The following is a 21,107-nucleotide window of genomic DNA, read 5'->3' as shown; positions in this document are numbered from 1 at the left end:
TGATCACCAAGGGCCCTTCAGCTTCCATCCTGACTCTGTAGTGACAAGTGTATCACTTTCTGCCCAAACATACAGGTCAGCTTAGTTCCTGCAAGCAGGGGCAGGAGTAGAGGTTCTGGGGTCACAGGAAGCCTGGAGGCCATGGTAGGGTCACAGGAAGCCTGGAGGCCATGGTAGGGTCACAGGAAGCCTGGAGGCCATGGTAGGGTCACAGGAAGCCTGGAGGCCATGGTAGGGAAAGGCAGCACTTGAGATGTGGGCTGGGCCTCCTGGCAGCAGACCAGCTCTGACAGCTGCTCAGGAGACAATTTGTTCCTGAACCCCTAACACCGACAGCAGACTGGGACCCTAGAGGCTGAGGCCCTGGCAGATTGGATGAACAGTCTTGGGCTGCTGTGCAAACCAGGGTCTCCTGCTGAGACGGCCCACCGGAGGAAGGGAGCCTCCCTCTCCACTGGGCCCATTCCTCACTCCCAAGGCCAAAGCCACCTTCCTTTTTTTTTTCTCTCTCTCTCTCTCTGCAGGAGGAAAACAAATCTTTGTGCCTGCCATACTTCCTACACTCCACACTGTGTTCTCCCCGGCCATACAATCAGGCTCCTGCTTCAGTTTCCCTGTCTAGTTTTACAAATGTTTGCTATAGAATGAATGAATTAATCATAATAGTAGTCGCCAACATTCATCAGGGGCTCGCTATATTCCAGACACTGTTCTCCACAGTCTACATGGATTAATTCATTTAATTCTTACAATAACCTTTGAGGGAGAGACTATTTTTCTCACTTTACAGATAAGAAATGGAAGGCGGGGGCTCCCTGGTGACTCAGTCGATGAAGCCTTCAACTCTCCATCTCGGGCTTGTAGATTGGAGCCTCACATTGGGTGTAGAGATTACCTAAAAATAAAATCTTCTTTGAAAAAAATAAAGAACTGTAAGGCAGAGAGAGAAGTTTTAGGACTTCCCTACTCTGAAACTGGGATTCGTACCTCCATAGTTTGGCCCAAAAGTTTCCACCTTGCCATAATGAGTGAATGAATGAGTGAACAACCTTGTTCAAGACAGAGGTCTCCTCACTATCCTACTGACGCACCGAGGAGGGCCTCCTCCAAGGGTCAAGCCGAGGATTGGGAAAGTCAGGTGAGGCTTCCTGGAGAAGGTGAGACTCAGGTGGATTCTGAATCTGTGGGAGATGGGATGGAGTAAGGGGCACTTCTGTAGGGGGGCAGAGCAGGAACAAAGACAGGGAGGCAGTGAGGAATGGCCAGAACTTGCCGGGAACTCTGACTCTGGGGATGCTGGGGCGTCCGGTGGCAGCAGGGGGCAGGGCTGGAGAGGGGGCAGCACCGAAGCCTGGACCAAGGGCTTCCAGGCTCAAAGGAAGAGAAACTGGGGGAAATGAAAATGTCTTTGTGGAGGAGGCAGCTCGTCTTGGAAGACCACAAGGACTGCAGCTGGCAGACTGAACTGAGAAAGTCATTCCAGGCAGGGGAAAAAGCGCGGAGGTGGGAGAGTGGGAGAGAAATATTTAGGGAAGCATTTGATTTGGCAGGAGAAGAGTGTTCATCCCACAGAGACTGCTGAGACACCAGCAAAGGCCGGGCACAGAATTCTGCCCCACCGAGGACTGGCTGGAGCTCTGTCAGAGAAGGTTGTAAGTCCTAGCTGTGTGCCACTGGATGGGTCCCTTCTGACGCTCAGTTCACCCATCTGTAAAATGGAGATAAGAGATGACCTAAGAAGTGTGCTCAGAGGACCAAAAAAGAAACCGCGTGTGGAAGGACTTTGCAAGCCCTGAGGAGTTCGGCCGTGTCCCCTAGTCCCCGTACTGACATCAGAACCACCACACGAGCTTTTACAGAACACAGCAGAGCACAAGCCAGCTCAGCCCTGCGGACTCAGAAAGGGGCTTGGACAGGCAGTCTTTGCCTTCCAGCTCTTCTTTTCTATTATTGCCTCACGTGGTCCCGAGGCTCCGTTAACTTTAGATCTACCTGCTTCTGACAGCTGGAAAGAAGAAAATGCAGCAAGAAAAATAGTTAGAGATTCAGGAGGTTCATGGAAATGCACTGGATTTGGTGGATTTTCTGGTCAGGGCTTGAAAGCTGTGATAAGGGAGAGAAAAAGACCTTTTAGCTTTCTCAAAACATAGGAAATGCGCAAGGCAACCGAGGGGACAACTGGTGACTTTGACCTCCAGTCTGTGACTTCCAGTCTGGAGAGTCCTGAGAAAAAAGAACTCAGTTGTCGTAGGACTGGTCCAGGAAATCACCAGGTCGCCTGGGTGCCGCAGTTAAGCAACGACCTTCGGCTGGGATCATGATCCTGGAGTCTTGGGATCGAGTACTGCATCAGGCTCCCAGCTCCACGGGGAGTCTGCTTCTCCTTCTGACCTTCTCCCCTCTCATGCTCTCTTTCACTGTCTCTCTCTCAAATAAAGAAATCAAATCTTAAAAAAAAAAAAAAAAAAGCACACAACACCCTTCAGCGTATGGTACAACATTTTTGCATCTATGTTAATTCATTTGATCCTTGCTACATCTCTGTGAGGTAGAGCTTCTTATTTATTCCCATTTTACAAGTAAGGAAACGGAGCCTCAGGGGAAGGAAGGGACTAGCCCAAAGTCCATCGGCAGATGAGGATAGAGCAATGGTTTGCATCTGCAGCACTTTGGTCCCGAGGTCTCTCTTATGATACCACATTTTGCTTTTGGATGGATTGTACAAGGAGCACTGGTGCCCTAACTATTGTTCTAGCTCTGCAGAAAACAGGTTGTGTGACATTGGACAGATCTCCTGCCTTCTCTGAGCCTCACCACTATCAATCAGGAATTCAGTGATGTAATGACATTTGAAGTATCCAGCACAGTCCCTGGCATGTGATAATGGTCAAGATGACCACAGGAGGGTGAAGAAAATGGGAAAGTCATAGTGCCTATGTACAAAGGGAGTGGCAACGTAATAGAATGAAGGACCAACTTCGACAGGCGGATGGCTTCCTGCCAGAGGGGAATCTGGACAGAGACTTGAAGGATGTAGAGATGTTCCCCACCCATCTCCCTTCCCCAGTTCCAGGTGACTACAGGACTAGAGCTTTGAGTGTGTAAAGAAGGGGTGGCCAGAAATGAGGCTGAAGAGGTAGAGGTAAGGGGGCGGGGGGTACATATCCATGGGCCTTGAATGCCAAGCCAAGGAGTTTGGCTTTTGCCTCTGAAAGGCTTTAAGTAGACAAGTGTTATGATCAGTTTTGCAGATTTGCGGTTTAGGAAGGTTATTCTTGCTGTAGTGTAGATAGCAGACAAGGGAGGTGAGTAGGGCTGACGGACACTGGGCTATCCAAAGCCCAAGTTAGGGAAGATCAGAGAAATTATGTAGGCAGTAGGACTCGGGAACTGCACACTGTGTGCAGCCCCCAACTAGGGTGTGAAGGGCTGGTCCTCATGTTTATGTTATGTACGTGTTATGTTAGTTGAGAAGCCCTTTGGGGGAGCCTGGATCCTCCAGCCCAGCTGGCTAGACACCCCCCCATAACAAAGGACAGTGGAAGTTAGCACCCCTCCTTCCCCCCAACCCCCTGAGTTCCCTGGGAGTTGATTGAGTATTTATCTTCATTTCTCCACTGCCCAGCAGGAGCCTCACTCCAGAACTCCACCCACATCAAGGGAGGGGAGGAAGAAAGTCTCCAGGCCAGGCCCCAGGGGGATTGCACTGAAAGAAATCCCCCTCCCCCATTGGGAAGGGGGCCAGAGAGTCAGATGGCCATTCCCCTTCCCCGTTGTCCCCTCCCCTCCCAAGCCTGCTGGGCTTTCCAGCCTCTACACCACCCTTTCTGGGAGAGATCTAGGGATAATAATGGCAATGAACACTGCAGGGTGGCGCTTCTTGTGAGAAGTTTTATCGCTTTACTAAGTTACTGTGTTTACTTCTCATAACAGTCTCTTTGGAGGTGGCAGAACCTCAGAGAGGATAGGTGACTTGCCCAAGACTACCCAAAGCTGGGAAGTGGCAGGGCTGGAACCCAAACTCCGGCCAAGCTCACGGCCCGCACCAAATGCTTTTTTTGGGGTCTCCTCCCCCAAGCAGGGTGAAAGGCCTGGGAAGGGCCCGACCTCCTCCTGAGGGCACCAGGCTGCACAGAGAATGTTTAGGGGGTGCAGAGTTGAAACTCAGCGGCCCATTTATTATGAACTCGGCTGTGAGTGAATGCAAGAAGTCTGTGGTACTGTTTCAAAGACTGATGAGAAGTCTGGCTGCTTGGCCCTCTGGCCTCCCAGTTCTGGCAGCTGGGTTTCTAATTGCGGGAGGACAATGGGCAGAGGCAGAGGAGAGAGGAGAGCTCTTCCGGTTCCCACACTGATAAGACCAGGGTCCCAGCCTTCTCCCCTCACCTCCCTAACGGTCAGGGTCTGGGGGGTGTCAGCCCAGGTAAGCCCCATCCACAGGACCTAAGCAGTCACTGAGCCCAGGGGAGGATTTGCAAGAACACTTGTGCTCCGTGTAGCAGATCCAATTTTACTCCCCTGAGGCTGGGGGTAGTGGCCTCCACTCCTTCTCCCCATCTCTCTACTACCTCCCTGCTTCCCCAGGCAGACGGCAGACACATACACTACAAGCCCAAGCAACTTTTGTCATTAAAAAAGAAGAAAAGTAAAACAAAAGTAAGAAGCAAAAAGACTGGGAGTGCAAGTCTGGGCCACTGAAGGGGGAACACTGCCCAATCTCTGCCCCCAGGGGCCCTCTCCACAGCAGGGGGGTTCCTGGGAGGTCCAGGGCTCAAGACCAAAGCCTCCCTCCACCCCTGGGCCAGATACCTCTGGGTGCCTGACAACTCTCCCCCGCTCAACCCCTGTCCAGGTGTGTAGACTGGAAAATTCAAACTCACCCCTCTCCCCAGCCCCACACTGGGAATGCATCCACCAGGCAATTTCTCTCCCAATCCCCATTTTTAAAAGTTTTGATTTTATTTATTTATTTATTTATTGGCTGTCTTCCTAACCTTATAAACATAGAGAGGTGAAGAAAGGATGAGCTGCAGAGCGAGGAATAAATGGTGCCTAGTCACCCTAAGCAGTTTCCCTTCTTAGAAATCCAACCACAAGTCCACGGTGAGAAAATAAGTCTGCTGCTTTCCCTCTCCTCTCCTGCTAGTTTTTCTGCCTAAGCCTGTCTCTCTCTCTCTCCCCTCTGCGGGTTCGTCTTTCAGCCAGTCTTTCTCGGTTTCAGATTCCTTGTCTACTTCTCACTAATGTCTCTGGACCTCTTTCACTCATTTAAAAAAAAAAAACGAGGGTATGAGCTGGAGAAGAGGGAACCCTCACCCACCCAATCTCTTTCTTACCAAGGTCCTCCCACCCTCTCTCTTTCACTCGCGCGCGAGGGCGCGTGCACACACACACACACACACACACTCACACTCCTGCGACCTCCAGATGTTCCCGACCGTGCGGCCATCTGCTGAGGTTGCTCAGGCGCTCCGGGGGAGGGGGCAGGGATCCCGTTTGCAGGAACTGGAAGCCAGGCCTACTGGAGTGGGCGGGAGCTGCATGCGCACTTTTGAGACGCTCCCTAGGGTGGAACCCGGGCTGGGCTAGGGCTCCGCCGGCGGGCGGGCGGGCGGGCGGGGCGGGCGCGCGCCGGGAAAGCCGGCACTTTGGCGACACTCCCTAGGTCGTCGGGCGGCGGGCCCAAGCTGCCACAGGGCGCTGGGCGGGTGGGGGGGCCCCCATGGGGGGGGGGGGGGCGGGGGGGCGGGCCGCGCGGAGCTGAGAAAAGCGCCGGCCGGAGGGCCCGCGGCTGGGCCGCCCGGGTGAGCGCGCCGAGGTGGTTGCGGTGTAGGCTTCCAGGTGGGTGTGGGTCCCGGCGGAGCGGGAGTGCGCGCTGCGGACGAAGGTCCGGAACCCCCGACCCCAACCTCGCCGCCCCATCGGGCGGGCAGGCGGCGCTGGACTCTGGGGGCGGGCCCCGGGCCCCTCAACTTTTCCTGGATCCAGGGCGTCGGCAGTGGCTGCGGGGCGCCCGGGGCTCGGCCGGGGTAGGGAACCCGTACCAAGGGGAGAGGGCTTCCAGGAGACAAAGGCTCTGGGCGCGGGCCGGGGGCCGGCGCCTCTGGGGTCTTTGTGCGGACACGTGCATCCCGCGTTTGCGGGTCTTTGTAGATTTGGGTCCGGGGATGTGCCATCTGCCTGCGCCTTTGTGTGTCCGTGGCTTTGTGTGGCTGTTTAGTGCCTATGTCCACGTTTTGTGGGCCCGCGTTTGGTTGTGGGTGTGGGTGGGCTCATCGTCGTGTGTCCGCGTACGTGGTCTGTGCCTGTCGACGTGTCTGGGTTGGATGTCTGTAGAGTGTGTGCGCGCCGAGAGCCAGACACCACCCAACTCCTTGCTCCCCTGCTGTCCAGCCGGGCCCCCGACTTGACTTCAAACTTTTCAACTGGTTCCTCCGGCAACAGCCCCCGCCCTCCTCCCGCGGCAGCCGGGGCAGGGGCGCTTGCAGCCACCCCCTCTTTCACCTCCTGGGGTCCTTAGAGCCGCGAGGGGGTGGGATAAGATGGGGCGGGGGGGGGGTCAGCCGCGCTAGGGGACTCGCCCTGGCCGGGGCTGGGCGGAGCGCGCTGGACACCCCAGCCGACCCAGCTGGGAGAAGAGAGGTAAACGGTCAGTCCTGGGCTCTGGCGGCCGGCGGCGGCGGGGTGTGTGTGTGTGTGTGTGTGTGTGTGTGTGTGTGTGCTGGAAACGGAAGAGATGGCAGCCGGTGTTGCCAGCCCCGCTCTTCTCGGAGAGAGTGTATGTGACCGAGAGAGACGTGTCTGTTTGGCGAGAGGCCGGCCCCAGCCCCTGGCTCCGCTTTGAGATCCGCTCTCCGTCGGCGTCCCGCCCCCGCGGGGTTGGGGGACCAGCCCTCCGATCCGGTAGGTGAGGAGGCGACGGCCTCTGGGATCACGGCACCTACTGGTTCCCAGTGGGACAGCTATTGGCCCACAATACGGCTCTGGGCGAGTTGCTCAGCCTCTCGGAGTCGCAGTCACTCTACCCTCGATGGGAGCGAGAGAACTCTCCTCTGGGCGCCGACCGTGCAGTCGGGATTACCCGCGCTGCGGAATTCGGCCGGAGCCGTGCCGCCCACACTTGGCCGGGAGGAGGAGGTGACTCAGGAACTTCTCCGATCCTTCCTCCCTGCCTGCTCTACCCTTAAGATTAGTCCAGACTTGTGGAGCCTAGGTCTGACCAAGAGGGAGTCCTCAGCGGTGGGAGCCTTCTGGGCCTTTGATGTGGAGTCGCAGAGAAAGCCCTAACACCATCTCTCCCCGTCCTCTCATCCCCTACCCCCGTCTTTAACCCGGAGTTTTGGGGATGCTGCAGATGTGAAGGTGGGCCACAAGCCACTCACCTAGGAAGGAGGCAACCGCTGGCGCCTTTTTCCCCCCTTTCCGTGTCTCAGTTTCCCTTCTGGAAAGGAAGGTGTTGACAACTCCCCTCCCTTTGTGTTGTGGCTGACTGGTTGAGACCCCAGAAACTGGAAACACTTTGATTTTTTTTTTTTTAAGATTTTTAAAAAATTATTTGGCAGACAGATCACAAGTAGGCAGAGAGGCAGAGAGAGAGAGGGGAAGCAGGCTCCCCGCTGAGCAGAGAGCCTGATGTCGGGCTGGATCCCAGGACCCTGAGATCATGACCTGAGCTGAAGGCAGAGGCTTAACCCACTGAGCCACCCAGGTGCCCCAAGACTTTGATTTTTGGTGCACACCTCCATTCTGTCTCCAGGCAGTAATTTGCTCTATTGAATGGGGGGAGGGAAGGTGGCTTTGAAGTTAGGGAGGGTTGAAGTGAGGTGGGCCTGGAGCCCCTGCAGCCTGGGAAAGGGAAGGCTGGGATGCAGCAGCGCGGGAGGGGGGCGGGCAGGGGACTGTGCCTGGCAGGCAGGAAGTGTCTTCCACTGAGGGAACAGCACTTTGTGGCTGTGTATTCTGAAAATAGCAGAGAGGTGGTCAGCATTGCAGACTATCAGATTGGAGGTGTGTGTTGGTGTGGGGTGGGGACCAGAATTCTGCTTGGAGGGAAGGGAGGGACCCAATATGAGGGCCTTGAATGCCGGGCCTAGGAGCTGGGATTTGTACCTGCAGGTGGTGGAGAGCTGCTGGAGGGTTTAAGCAGGCATAATAGGATGGGCTTGGTAATTCCAAGAAAAATTCCTCTGGCTCTACTGGCAGGCCAGTCTGCAGGCAGAGTTAGTCAAGAACTTAGATTTTACTCCCACTTTGTTTCTTCCTGGCTCTGTGACCTTGGGCAAGTAACTTTACCTCTGATTCTGTCTCCTCATCCTTAAGATGTGAACAGTAGTAATTCCTGTCTAACTGATCTGTTGTGAATGCCAGATAGGATGAGGAATGACATGTGCTAACAAAATGAGACGAGGTTTGTGGTGTGCCTTCCACTGGGGCATTGCACTGACAATGGAAGGCAGAGACAGCTTCAGCTGTGGTCCTAAACCTGATTTCACCACCTGGCAAAGCCCGAAGTCTCCTGCAAGCTTGGGCCAGATTTGTCCTCACCAGCAGGGGGAAGCTTTTTGTCCAGGACATTTCATTCATCTGGTTTATCCCCTTTCACGTGGCCAGGCCCCACATAGGAGATGGGCAGGACACAGATCCGAAGACAGTCAAGACCACAAAGTGTATCATACTTTGCTACAAGCAAGCAGCCCAGAGGCCACAGGAGCCTAGGGGGACAGTGCATTGTAGACAAAGAAAAGAAGGGTATCTCTGTCATCTCGCCATCTTCATCAGAGGAAACAACCTGTGCAAAGGTGTGGGGCCCTAGAGGCAAGATAGGCTTCTGGTCTGGCAAGCCGTCTTTGTGGGTTGGGTTTTAAGTGGGAGCAATGGTGAGGTCCTAGTCTTCTGTTGGGATTGTACTCCGGTGCCCAGTAAGGCTGATAATTGGAGGCAGGAGGCCAGGAACAAGGCCGTTGTAGCAGTCCAGGCCAAGAGGCCTCCTGAGCTGAACCTGGGCAGGGCGAGCTTACTGCCTGGCTTGGGGGTGAGAGAGGGGAAGATGGGGACCTACCTACCCAGGGATAGCCGCCAATTCTCGTTCTGTCCTCATTCTGTCACAGGTGACACACCTGTTTCAGCCTGCTTCAGCTTCTGCAACTTTTCCGAACCCACTTCCCAAGTCCCTGACAGGTCTGGTCAGCATTTGTAGCCCAGGCTGGACCCTGGATGGGATTCTTTAAACTCTGCCCCTGCTTCACCTTCAGATCTGCTGGTGTCGCAGCTCCTTTTTCTTTCCTGGCCCCTGAAAGGAGGAACATTAGGGGGCAGGAACCCACCTACTGTGAGCACCAATGCGTGCCAGGCCTGGGACTGTCTCTTCTTCATTTTACTTTGTTTAATCCTCCCAGTGACCTGCTGGGAGCAATACAAGAATTCTCACCATGTTACTGAGGAAGCCTCCGACTCAGGGGTGAAGGCATATGCGGAGGGCATATGCGAGCCCCCTCGCAGGAGAGGCACTGTGGGGTTGGAGCCCAGTCTGCCAGGCTGGAAAACCCATTCCTCTGCCCCAGACTGCCTCCCTGTGAGTCTACACATGCTGTCTCTCACCAAAGGGGACTTGGCAGGCTTCAGAAAGAAGACACGCTGGACAGAAAAAAATAGTCTTCGGAGCCTTGCCCATTCCCCTGTAGATATCCTCCTCCGGCAAGGTTGCTGGGCCCAGCTGTACCAGGGATAATGTCATAGAGGAGCCTGGGCACAGAGTATTTGGATCCTGAGTTCAGCCCCTATCCTCACTGGCTGTGTGACTCCGGACAGATCACTGAACCTCTCTGGGTCTCTTCACGTGGCTGTAAGAGAGACACAGTGCTATCTAACCTGCTGAGCTTGCAAGGTGACCAAACGGATCATAGTTGAGAAATCGGAAAGGTCAAGAGGTGTCCTCTCATGCAGTGGTAGTATTCTGAATGCCTAGTACAGTGTCCAGTGCTCTGTGTCAGCCCCAGTGCTCTGCAAGGACATAAAAATCAATCTGACCCCATCGCTCCTTATAGGACAGACAGATAAATGTAATTACAGTCCAGCATGACCAGCTCTAGCCATTGCCTTCACGGGCCCTTTTGTAAGTTGAGTCTCAGCAGCATAAGGAGGGATTTCGAGCTCAGACATCTGTGTGTGAGATCTGGTTCCTCTACTACACAGCTGAATTATGAGAGCCTCATCTGCAAAATATGGACAGTGACCTTCATGGTCAAGGACTGTGGTCCTTGGTCCATGGTCAAGACAGTGACGTAGAAGGTGCAGGGTAAACTGATGTGTTTGTACAGATTTGTGGCATTAGCGATTTTGTTGGGAGAGTCAGCCCTCAAGGACCTGAAATTCTTTCTGCCTTGTGTTTCCAGAGCTAAGTAGGGGTTGGGGACAGGATGTTCATGGAATTTCCACCTGGGGATTTCACTGACATTAGCTCAAGTGAGCTCCTGGCAGAGAGCAGCCTGTCTCAGGTGGGTGCTGGGACCCTTGTCCAGCCCAAGGCTCAGCCTTCCGCCCACCCCATTCCTGTGCCAGGGGCTCCCTCTTGGAGTTGTGGTGAGGAGCTGGCAAATCTTTGGCCCAGAGATGTTGCAGTGCGGCACCAGAGGCAGGCACCTGGAGCCAGGAAGGCCTAAGCTGGAGCCCTAAGCTCTAGATCAGTCTAAGAGAAGGAGGAAGGAGTTTGGAGCCTGGCCAGCCGGGGCCAGCACACTGTCCAGAGAATGTTAGTAAAAGCAGTTACAGACCTGCCGGGTGCCTGGCACTGCGCTGGGTCCTTGGATGGAATAACATGGTCATTGCCTTTTGGAAGCTTCAAAAATTATCGCCATCATCGACTACCATGCATGGAGCTCTTAGGATGTGACAGATGTGGAATTGAGTGTTTCCCACACTCTCCCATAACGCTTTGACTAACTGTGTCTTCATTCCTATTGAAGACACTGAGACCCAACAAGGTTGATACTTGCCCAAGGCACACAGGCGCCGGGCTGGCCTTACACCTGGGTCTGAGTCCAGCCATTGAGCCTGAATTGCTGGCCTGTTCCTCCCCCCACCAGTGTCTGCCGTGGCCTCCAGGCCTGGCTCCGACCCCAGGAGGGGGAAGGGACGAACAGGTGAAGAAGGCAGAGTTGCTGCCCCAAGCTGCCCATGCTTGAAGTCAGAAGCCAGGCAGGTAATCACAGGAGAGAATGTAGTCAGTGTGCACCCTAGGGAGGCACACGGATGGCGGGAGAGGCCCCGGCTGGGAGACACGGCTCTAGGGCCCGAGTGGACAGAACAGGCTTTGTTCCGCAGGCAGGGCCACAGCAGGCCAGGTGGATGCGGGGGCTCTTGGCCACAGTCAGGCACCAGGTCCTGGGCCCTGCTTTGCCATTTCCTTGTCGTCACTACCAGTTCCCCAGGATCTCTGGGGGACCTTCCAGTTCCCCACCCTGAAGTATCCAAGTTTGAGGAAGTGCGTGCAAGGGCCAAGAGTGGTTCAGAGCTCCTCACTATAGGTTCAGATCAAGATGGGGACTCACCTGGGGGAGGGAGACTGTGGGGACAGCGTGCCTCCGTGCCAGGGTGAACTTGATGTCTGTAGGTAAAAGGAGAGGTTGGGAGGGTTTGGGGAAGGGGAGTGATGTGGCCATACCTGTCCTGGGGGCTGTCTGAGCAGCCCTCGCTGTGACGGCAGGGAGAGCTGCCTGGAGTCTGTTAGTAAATAGTCATGCGGCTTTGTCATCTGACCTCACAGGGCCATGGGCCAACTTTCCTTAGAGTCACAGTGGCCTTGCCCAAAGGACATTATGCTATGTCCCCCCAGCCCAAGGTGGGTAGTTTCTAAGCCCTTGTGTTCTGTAGGCTGGCTGACCAGTGTCTTTTATCTGCAGGTCAGGGTTTGGAAAAGAAGTGATGCATCTCGGGCCAAAGATCCTTTCCCTCCCTTGCTTTCAATGGGGGCCACCTGTCTGCCTTTCCCTTTCTGCCTAGGGTCGGTCACAGGTCCCAGAGGGAGGCAGAGTCTGTACTGTTTTACACAGATGGGAAAACCGAGGCTCAAAGAAAGAAAAAACCATGAAGGTCACACAGCTAGCGGCACACTGGGCACGAGAATCCTGTGTTCCTGGGTGTAGGACAGATGTTAGCGATCTTGTTCCGACTTGCTCTCCTGTCCCCGCTGCTGGTCTATAAGCCTCGTGAGGACAGGGACCTGGTCCCCCCCCACTTCTACCCAGCATGCACCTCTCATGGCTTGCTCAGTGTCCTGCACTTAGTAGAGATTTAGTAAATGCCTCTGGTACATGATGACCTCCCGAGACGCTGAGGCTGCTGGGCTATACCTCTCACTGCGAAGCCACAGGAGCTGAGGCTCAGGGAGGAGAGGGGACTCCTCCACAAGAGTGAGCAGACCAGGCCGGGGCTCCCGGCTGTCCTCCAGGGTCTGTACTGTCACCACGCACAGTCATCCTGTTGCCTCCCCTTCAGCCCCCAGAGAGAGGTGAAGGGGATGGGGGAGGGCCCTCGGAGGGAGGAGGCACAAGCACTCATCATCCACCCATCGGTCACATCCTGGCACTGTGGTCTCTGGTCATCACAGTGACCCCCTGAGGGAGAGGTGGTTGTCTCCATTTTAGGTGAGAAGATGGGCTGAGAGTGGAAGTCACTTCCGCAGGTCGCCCAGGTTGGCACGTCACCAGCTCCCAGGCTTGTAGCTCCTTCAGAGCCAGGAATGGATCCCAGAATGACAGTTCTCATCTGGAGGGCCAATGCTCATCAGTAGATAGAGGCCTCCCAGAGCACCATGTCAGCCTGGGTTCCCCCAGGCTGCAGTGCTGGGATTGAGCGGTGACCTCCATAGTGGATATGGCTGTAGGTCGGCTCGAAAGGTGCCATCTTCCCATCACGTGGCCTCCACCCCCTGGGGTCTCATTTCTCTATGGGAATATTCTGCTTTCCAGTCTCATCTTCACTCCCGTCCCCTCTGAGGCTCATGGGACCATCATTACCATCCCAGATTCATAGTCTAAGGAACCAGTCTGAAGAGGTAAAGTGACTCGCCCGGTTCACACTGCAAGTCAGTGTCCAAGGTTTCTGGCTCTCTGTGAAGGCCTTTCCTCTCCACGGAGTGGAGGCTGGTGGTTTCTGTCAAGAAAACTCAAGGAACTCAACATTACTCATCCCTTCTCCCATCCAGCAGCCCTGTGGAGAAACAGCATGCCTCCCAGAAAAGAACTGCTCTCCCAGGGGGTGCTGATAAGAGCTTGGACATGTTTCATGCATGTGTGCTGAAGGAAGGAGGAAGAGAGATGGGTCAGGCCCACCTGCTGACCCCCACCCACCAGCTCCCTATCTTGTGGGGGGAAGACAGGTACCCACACTACAGTCTTCCTGTGTGCTAGGAAGCCTGCCAGGGGCCTCACTGCCACCATTCTAGTTCATGTCCTCCATAGTCCTGTGAGCTGGCTATTCACATGTCCATTTTACAGATGGGGAGAGTGAGGCTCAGAGATTGTGAGATTGTGAGGCTCAGATTGTGGCTAGCCAAGATCAGAGAATGCAGAAGTGGCCATGGTCTTTTAGGAGGCTCTATTAGTGTGTTTATCAATGTGTTTCATGTATATTTCTCCTGTAAGAGAGGAAATAGGGGGAGAAAAGGAGACTAAGACATGTTGAAATCACTCAAAGTTCTACCATCTAACGAAAAACTACTGTGGCATGGATATATTCTCTTCTGGACTTCCAAAATTAGGATTTGGGTTGGTTGTGTTTGTTTTTGTTTTTGTTTTTGTTTTTAGTGCATAGTTAAGATTTTCCTAGACATGCAGTCTATCCTTATGATACCTAGCATTATGGCATCGGCCCCCTCTGTGAAGCCACAGACTTTTTTGAGCATGATTTCTGTGGCCTCTGTAAGATCCCTAGGAGACTTCACCAGCCATCCTTAGTGGGCTGGGAAGCCCTAGCTTGGAATCAGAAGATAAGAGGCTGAACATGGGCCACCATCACCTCGCGGGGGTGCTGTGGACAAGTCACTGCACAATGGGTCACAGGCTCCTCATCACTCCAGGGCAGGGTGGCACGCCTCATTCTGTGGCCCTCGCAGCATCTAATAAGCAAAAAGGCCTTTTGTAAACTATAAACAGCCCACGCCCCTGGCCAGAATATACCTTATTTTCCCTCAGTCTCCCCTCTGAGAAAGTTCTGCCTTCCCCTTGGCTCCTGAGGCTTTTGCTAAGGGCTTGGAGCCACAGTGCCAGGCCCTAGCATCTCTGAGACACTCGTGTGCTAAGTCACCCCTCCTTATGTTACCCCAGAGGGGATCTCCTCTGGGCAGGACAGGGACATGGACTCTTAGACACCAGCCCACACCTCCAAAGTCTTAAGGCATCTCGGGGGCTTCTTTCTCTCCACTGCCTGGGACACCCTAGAGAGGCCTCTGGGCTCTGCTGTGAGCTCATGAAAGCCCAGGGCCACTGAGTATTAAAGACCGTGGAGCCTGGCCTGAGCACTCTGGCCGCTGCCCTCCTCCTTTCCCAGCAAAGTACAGAAGTGCGTGTTCCACTTAAACCGAACCAGTTTGGAGATTACCAAGGCCAGAGTTCAGTTCTCATCCTCCGTATCCTCTAAAATGGACCCAAGACGGCTGACCTTCTGTTGTGACCGCAGATGTGGGAGCAAATGCCAGTCCAGCACTGGCCCGTCGTGGGGACAGGCTCAGACTGCCCCCGTCAGCACTTGTCACTGGGAATGTCCCGGCCTGGCACAGAACGGGGCCCCCAGCAGAGGCGGCCGCTGCGCAGGGCTGGGGAGGACCTTGTCTGGGGTGCTGAGGGAGCACCCACAAGTGCAGTTACACAGGTTGGTCTCGGTCTGTGCTCGTGCTCCCTTTACGTCAGCTGTCCTGCCTCCAGCGGCTGGTAATGACCACCTTGCGTTTGTGCCCAGCCCTTCCCAGTTTGCATTGCACTTCGGTGGGAGTTGAATCACCTCGTGTGAAGAGGGCAGGGCAGGGATGACTGCCTTGCGGTGGGGAGGAGAGGCGGAGGCCTGGGGAGTGCGGTGAGAGGCCCCTGCTCTGGGGAGAGGGTTTGGGCTGTGTTCAGGCCGCCAGTTACATAAGCAGGAGCTCACGAGGGGCCATCTGGCATTTAATAGGCACGTTGTATAATCACCTTTGGGAACCAGAGTGTAACCGCGGGGGCCTGTGGCGGGGGGCGAGGGGGCTTGTTTAAACCCCAGGAAGGGTGCGTATGGGCAGATCGGCTTGGCAGGGAAGGTGGGGCTCTGAGTGGTAATGAACCCCTGGGGTGAGAAGCTAACCCAGCAGAACAAAGGGGGCCTAGAGCAACTCAATATTTTCCTTTTGGTCCCAGACGTTGAAACACTCTGTCCCGCCTCAGTTGGGACCAAGCCCAGGATGCACCTGGGCCGGGTTTAATCCTCAAATTGGACTCTACAAAAGAAAGGGGTGGGGAGAAGGGAGGCCCATTTCTCACTGCCTCTGCCCGAGCCAGAGTGTGGATCAGATGACTGCCCCCTTCAGTTTCATGTGTGGCTGGTAATGCTATCCAGCAGCTCCGCCCCACCCACCCCACCTTGAGGGCCAGTGGGAGGGTTTGTGGGGGAGACTGGGCAGTGGGGCAGGGCAGGGCCACCCCAGGAGAAGAGACCTGCTGGGGTGACCCTGGGTGCCTTCTGCCCCCCCCCCAGGCAGAGTGGCCGCATTGTGGCAAGAGGGGGTAACACTAGACTGGGCAGTGAGAGGCCTTCCTTACTCAACCCTCTCTCAGCCCCCTGCAAGCCCCTCCCTCAGCACCTCTGTCCGCAGAGCTGCAGTAGGTGTGAACTCAGACTCGGGTCACACAGGTATGTGTGAGTGTGAGGAATGAGTGTGACAGCTTACGTGGAGTGCCTGGCATGGCTGACAGCTACTGTTATGATTGTACAGGGCGGGAAACTGAGGCATAGCATGTGTCAGGGGGAAAAGCCCCTCTTGGGCATGTCTCTGCTGGCCACCTCACCAGCCTGCTGGGGGAAGCAGATGAAAAGAGGGAACTAGAACTGGGCAGGCCTGGGTTCTAATCCTGCCCTGCTTTCACTAGTTTGGGAAAAAATCCGGGTCCTCTCTGAGCCTCTAGTTCTTCATCTGTATAATGAAGGAACCAGCCCAGCTGCCCGCCCTGGGTTAAAGGAAGGACAATCTGTATTAGATGTGGGCAGGGATAGGACAAGGGGGAAGGGGCTTGGGACAGGTGTTTCCAGAGCCCATCTGAAGTTGAGACACAGGGTCCCAAGTGGGAATAAGGATTCTGCCTCTGAAAGACAGGCCAAGGAGGGGACTCAGGACTAGGGACTCGGCTATTGTACTCACAAAAGGGGTAGTGTGGGGATGGATATTGCAGGTCCCCTTGCAGGGAAAGACTTCAGTCTCGGAGGATGGAGTGTGGGTCTCAGACATGGCTCAGACATGGCCAAACCACAACAGTGAGTCATGCTTCCTCTGTACTCCATCCAGGTCCTTCATCACCCCCCACCCCCGCCCCGTACATGTGGCCGAGCATGGCTTTCCAAACCTTCTACATCTTAGTTGGTGTCACTGTGAGGGTTAAGGGGGACCGTGTCAGGGGAGCAGGTAGCACGGCCCCCAGCACTGGCTCAGCAGAGGTGGATGGAGCACCCTAGCCCATCAGAGCTGGAGAGGCCAGCCAAAGACCCATCCAGTTCAGGAGGTTTCCAGCAGGGTGGTAAGCAGCCCTGGAAGGTTCCAAGTCCCCACCCTCACGTCAACCAGAGCTTAGCTGCTTTTACCTGCCAATCTTTTTTTAAAGAAAGTGTTCCACTGCTCCAACGATCTGGCCTAACCCTTCTCTGTACAGATGGAGAGACCAAGGCTAAAGAGGAGTGGGGACCAGGAACTGTATGAGGAGGAGTGTTCGGGGGAAGCATTCTGGGAGGACAGAACTGGTGGTGGCAGTGGTCAGCCATGCCTAGATACACTGGTTTATGGCTTCCGAGGCTGGGCGAGAACCGTCTGGTATGAGAAGCCTGCCGCCGTCCCTCACATGTGGCTCTCTTTCCAGCCCCCACCATGCCGTGGCCCCTGCTGCTGTTGCTAGCTGTGAGCGGGGCCCAGACAACCCGGCCGTGCTTCCCCGGATGCCAGTGCGACGTGGAGACCTTTGGCCTCTTCGACAGCTTCAGCCTGACCCGCGTGGATTGCAGTGGCCTGGGCCCCCACATCATGCCCGTGCCCATCCCCCTGGACACAGCCCACTTGGACCTGTCCTCCAACCGACTGGAAACTGTGAATGAGTCGGTGCTGGCCGGGCCAGGCTACACCACTCTGGCGGGTCTGGACCTCAGCCACAACCTGCTCACCAGCATCTCGCCCACTGCCTTCTCCCGCCTTCGCTACCTGGAGTCGCTTGACATCAGCCACAACGGCTTGGCAGCCCTGCCGACAGACAGCTTCACCAGCTCACCCCTGAGCGACGTGAATCTCAGCCACAACCGGCTCCGGGAGGTCTCGGTGTCCGCCTTCACGACCCACAGCCAGGGCCGGGCGCTGCACGTGGACCTCTCGCACAACCTCCTCCACCACCTGACACCCCACTCTTCAGGGGCCGGCCCTCCCGCGCCCACCATCCAGAGCCTGAACCTGGCCTGGAACCGGCTCCGCACCGTTCCAGACCTCCGGGACCTGCCCCTGCGCTACCTGAGCCTGGATGGGAACCCATTGGCCGCTGTTGGCCCAGGCGCCTTCCGGGGGCTGGCAGGCTTGACGCACCTGTCACTGGGCAGCCTACAGGGTCTCCCGCAGCTGGCACCCTATGGCTTCCAGGAGCTGCAGAGTTTGCAAGTCTTGGACCTGTCGGGCAACCCGAAGCTCACATGGGCGGGAGCTGAGGTCTTCTCGGGCCTGGGCTCCCTGCAAGAGCTGGACCTGTCGGGCACGGGCCTGGTGCCTCTGCCGGAGCCGCTGCTACTCTACCTGCCCGCCCTGCAGAGCATCAGCGTGGGCCAGGCCGTACGGTGCCGGCGGCTGGTGCGCGAGGGCGCCTATCCCCGGCAGCCGGGCTCCAGCCCCAAGGTGGCCCTGCACTGCGTAGACACCCAGGAACCGGCTGCTAAGGGCCCTGATGCTTTGTGACAAATGGCGTTGCCTGGGGCCACATAACGGACTGCCACTCTGGGCTCCCTAGGGTCTTGGGTAACTTATATTTTTGTGTGCCAATGCCAGGGAGGGGGGCACCCTGCCAGACTCTGGGACAGCAGCATCAGAAGAGAGCTGTGGGCCGAGGGAGAGGCTTTGGAGCTGGGCCCAGCACCCAGAAGCAAAGTCTTATCCCTCTTTCCGTGTTGTCCTCCAAACCATAGCTAGAAGGTCTTCGATGCCAAACCAGACAGCAGTCCCCTGCTGTCCTTCCCCACTTGTCACCAAAGTGCCTTCCCTCAGGCCTGGGCCAACCTGATCCATGACAGGAGGAGGGTGGAAGGGAGCTACTTCTGCTGGGTGGAGGTCAGGCCCATGGCTGAGCAGCCCCTGGGGACCCCGGTTCAGTCACTCAGGGGCATGGGTTCCTTTTATGAAATAGCCCCCCTCTTTGCTCTGGGCACATGAGGCCCACCTGATCCTTTTCTTTTCCTCTAGGTCCCTGGGTAGAACCTTAGTCATGGAAGGGACTAGAGAAAAAATCAAGTGCACCTCCTCAGGTGACAGATGGGGCAACTGAGGTCTGGAGAAGGAACATGGCTAATCAGAGGTACTACAGCAGAGGCATGGCTGGCCCCAGGGCCCTGCCTCCCAGCAAGGCCCTTTGCACTTTTCTGTCTTCTCTAAATCATGCTCGCTGTCCCCTTCCTGGGGTCCCCCATCCAGCCATGTGTGCCCTTTCCCTGTCATTCCCAGGACAGGCAAGGGTCTCGGAAGTGGGCCTCTGGGCCTTGTAACCAGCCATGTGGCACAGGTTAAGTCAGCTCTCCACGGAGCCTCTGGAAACTTCAGGCATGCCAGTCCCAACCCTACCAGTGTCCCACTCTGGCATGGGGTCCTGCAGCAACTGGAAATTCATCCATTGAGCCCTGACGCATACCGCCTCTCACGGACTCAGCAAGGAGTCCATGCGGTCCCGGAAACTCCCAGGAGCCTCCCGGATTCAGCCCCCACTGGCCCTGAGCCCCGCAGCCTGTCTCCCCCATCCATCAGGAAGCAGGTACCCCCATCAGAGTTCATGCCGTTCATGCCGTCCACTCCAGGTGGCGTCTGAGCTCCCCAGCCCTGGGCTCTGTCCTTAGTCTTTGTTTTATAAAAGTTGTCTTTGTAATGGCTGTCACTTCAACCCCCAACCTCCCCACCCCTGCCGGCAGGGGATGGAAACGTGTCATTTGTAAAAAGAAGAAAAGCATTGCATTTGTTCACTTTTGTAATACTGTGTCCTGGGGATGCTTTGAGGGAGGAGGTGTTGGGTGGTAGCCAAGAGTATGTGGCCCATTGGGCCTGGGGGGGGCTGGTCCCACAGAGATGCCCACAGAACAATGAGAGCTCTGTCCTCCCCCACCAGCCCCACCCTGCACCTAACTGGTCCTTGATTGAATAAACACTATAAAGTGTCCCTCTTTCCATCCTTCGACCCGCATCCACGGCCAGATCTTGGGCAGCCTGTTCTCCCAGAAAAGCCCAGGAGCCTCGCAGGATTTGGAACAGCGAGCTAACACGAGGGAGCCAGTCAGGAATGGGCTGTTCCTTTCACTGCAGCTGCTACCCTGTCTAGCCATCTCCCCTCTCCCCACTGCCCCAGCTCCGTGATGTGTCAGGCCCTGGCAAGCCTCTTGCCTTTGCTCAGGCTGTTCCTCTGGGGCCTTGGCCTTCTGCCATCCCTGCCACTCAACTCCTTCCCACTCTAATAGACTTGGTTCCTCCCTCACCTCCTCAGAGCTTTCCCCGCTCCTGAGCTCCAGCATTACTTGGTTTCTGCTTGGCATTTTGACTGCTGCAGGACCCTGACTCCCGTTTGCATACTTGCAGTCCCCGGAGCTTGCTTCCAGCTCATCGGAATGCCTCTGCTGTCTCTAAGTTGTTCTTTCTAACTGGCCAAGGTCTGCGGGAACATCCATCACCATCATCAACGACAATGACAAGCTTTTTTCTGCTACCTACTCTGTGCCCGGGGACTTGTTCTTCGGGTGTGAGTGGGAAGGACACACAAAAGATACCTGACCATAAGAGCTGCACAGGGAGCTGTAAGAGCCCTGTGGTGGGGCTAGGAAGTCTTCCTGGAGGAGGCAGGTCCACAGAGCTGAGGACAAGTGAACCTAGATTGAGGGGGATGACACTAACAAGGAGGGGGTCATGGGTGAACAATGGCACAGGACCCAGAATATTCAGGCTACAAGTATGACTGGGAAGCTTGCCCATCATGTCGCTTAACCCCTCCTCCCCCCACCCCCAGGCTTGGGCTCCATGAGTGGGAGGCTAGCACCCATCAGTCAATGTGGGAGTGGGTATCTGGGTGAGACTTCAACACTCGTGGTCCTCAGATTGGTTCTCTCCCTTCCTCATCCCCTGGGACAAGAAAGCCTTCAAATGCAGGGGCAGGGGGAGGGATCCTAGGGACTTTAACCTAGTGAGGCTTGGCCCTCCTTAAGTCCTTGAAGGGTGGCGGGGGGGGGGGGGGACATGGAATGTAGGTGTCTTTCAAATGGGGACAAAAAGTACTAAATTACAAAAATAAGAAGGGTGCAAAGCGGTGCTGAAGGCACTGTGGGGAGGCCAGGCCTTCTGCAGAAGATACCTGAGTTCTGCGGCAGGTCACCTCCGCCTTGGGCTGCAGCGTCACATCTGCAAAAACCGGGGGACTGAAGCTCCACGAGTGAGGGTGGGACCATTACACTGCCTCCTGTGGGGCATTACCCCGCACATTCCACAGCGCTGGCCTCCTGCAAACCCTGGGGAGAGGAGAAGCCCCTCTGAACCCAGCGTCCACGCGCCCCTCCAGAGACTCCCAGCCCGCAGCGCCACCATGTGGCCGCACGTGGCTAGACACACCCTGTCCGAAGTTCCCGGTTCCGGGGGCGGCACCCGCAGGCCAAGGCGGACCTGC

At 56.0% G+C, this 21,107-nt stretch overlaps 1 protein-coding gene across 1 annotated transcript; it reads left to right on the top strand.

The window, feature by feature from the left end:
• The first annotated feature begins 5,795 nt into the window (after positions 1–5,795).
• TSKU (tsukushi, small leucine rich proteoglycan) lies at positions 5,796–19,231 on the top strand. Its single transcript, XM_032853007.1, has 2 exons — positions 5,796–5,841; positions 17,088–19,231. The coding sequence occupies exon 2, from the start codon at positions 17,096–17,098 to the stop codon at positions 18,155–18,157; it is 1,062 nt and encodes a 353-aa protein (XP_032708898.1). The 5' UTR covers positions 5,796–5,841; positions 17,088–17,095; the 3' UTR covers positions 18,158–19,231.
• The last annotated feature ends 1,876 nt before the right edge of the window (positions 19,232–21,107 follow it).

The sequence above is a fragment of the Lontra canadensis genome, unplaced genomic scaffold, assembly GCF_010015895.1.
Source record: "Lontra canadensis isolate GAN:19392208 unplaced genomic scaffold, GSC_riverotter_1.0 scaffold7, whole genome shotgun sequence".
Classification (NCBI taxonomy): domain Eukaryota; kingdom Metazoa; phylum Chordata; class Mammalia; order Carnivora; family Mustelidae; genus Lontra; species Lontra canadensis.
The sequence above is the reverse complement of the archived record's forward strand: the minus strand, read 5'-3'. Positions and strand labels throughout refer to the sequence as shown.

Bases quoted from the DNA above. Each gene is read 5' to 3' on its own strand.
- TSKU (XM_032853007.1), top strand. From the start codon at position 17,096: ATGCCGTGGCCCCTGCTGCTGTTGCTAGCTGTGAGCGGGGCCCAGACA.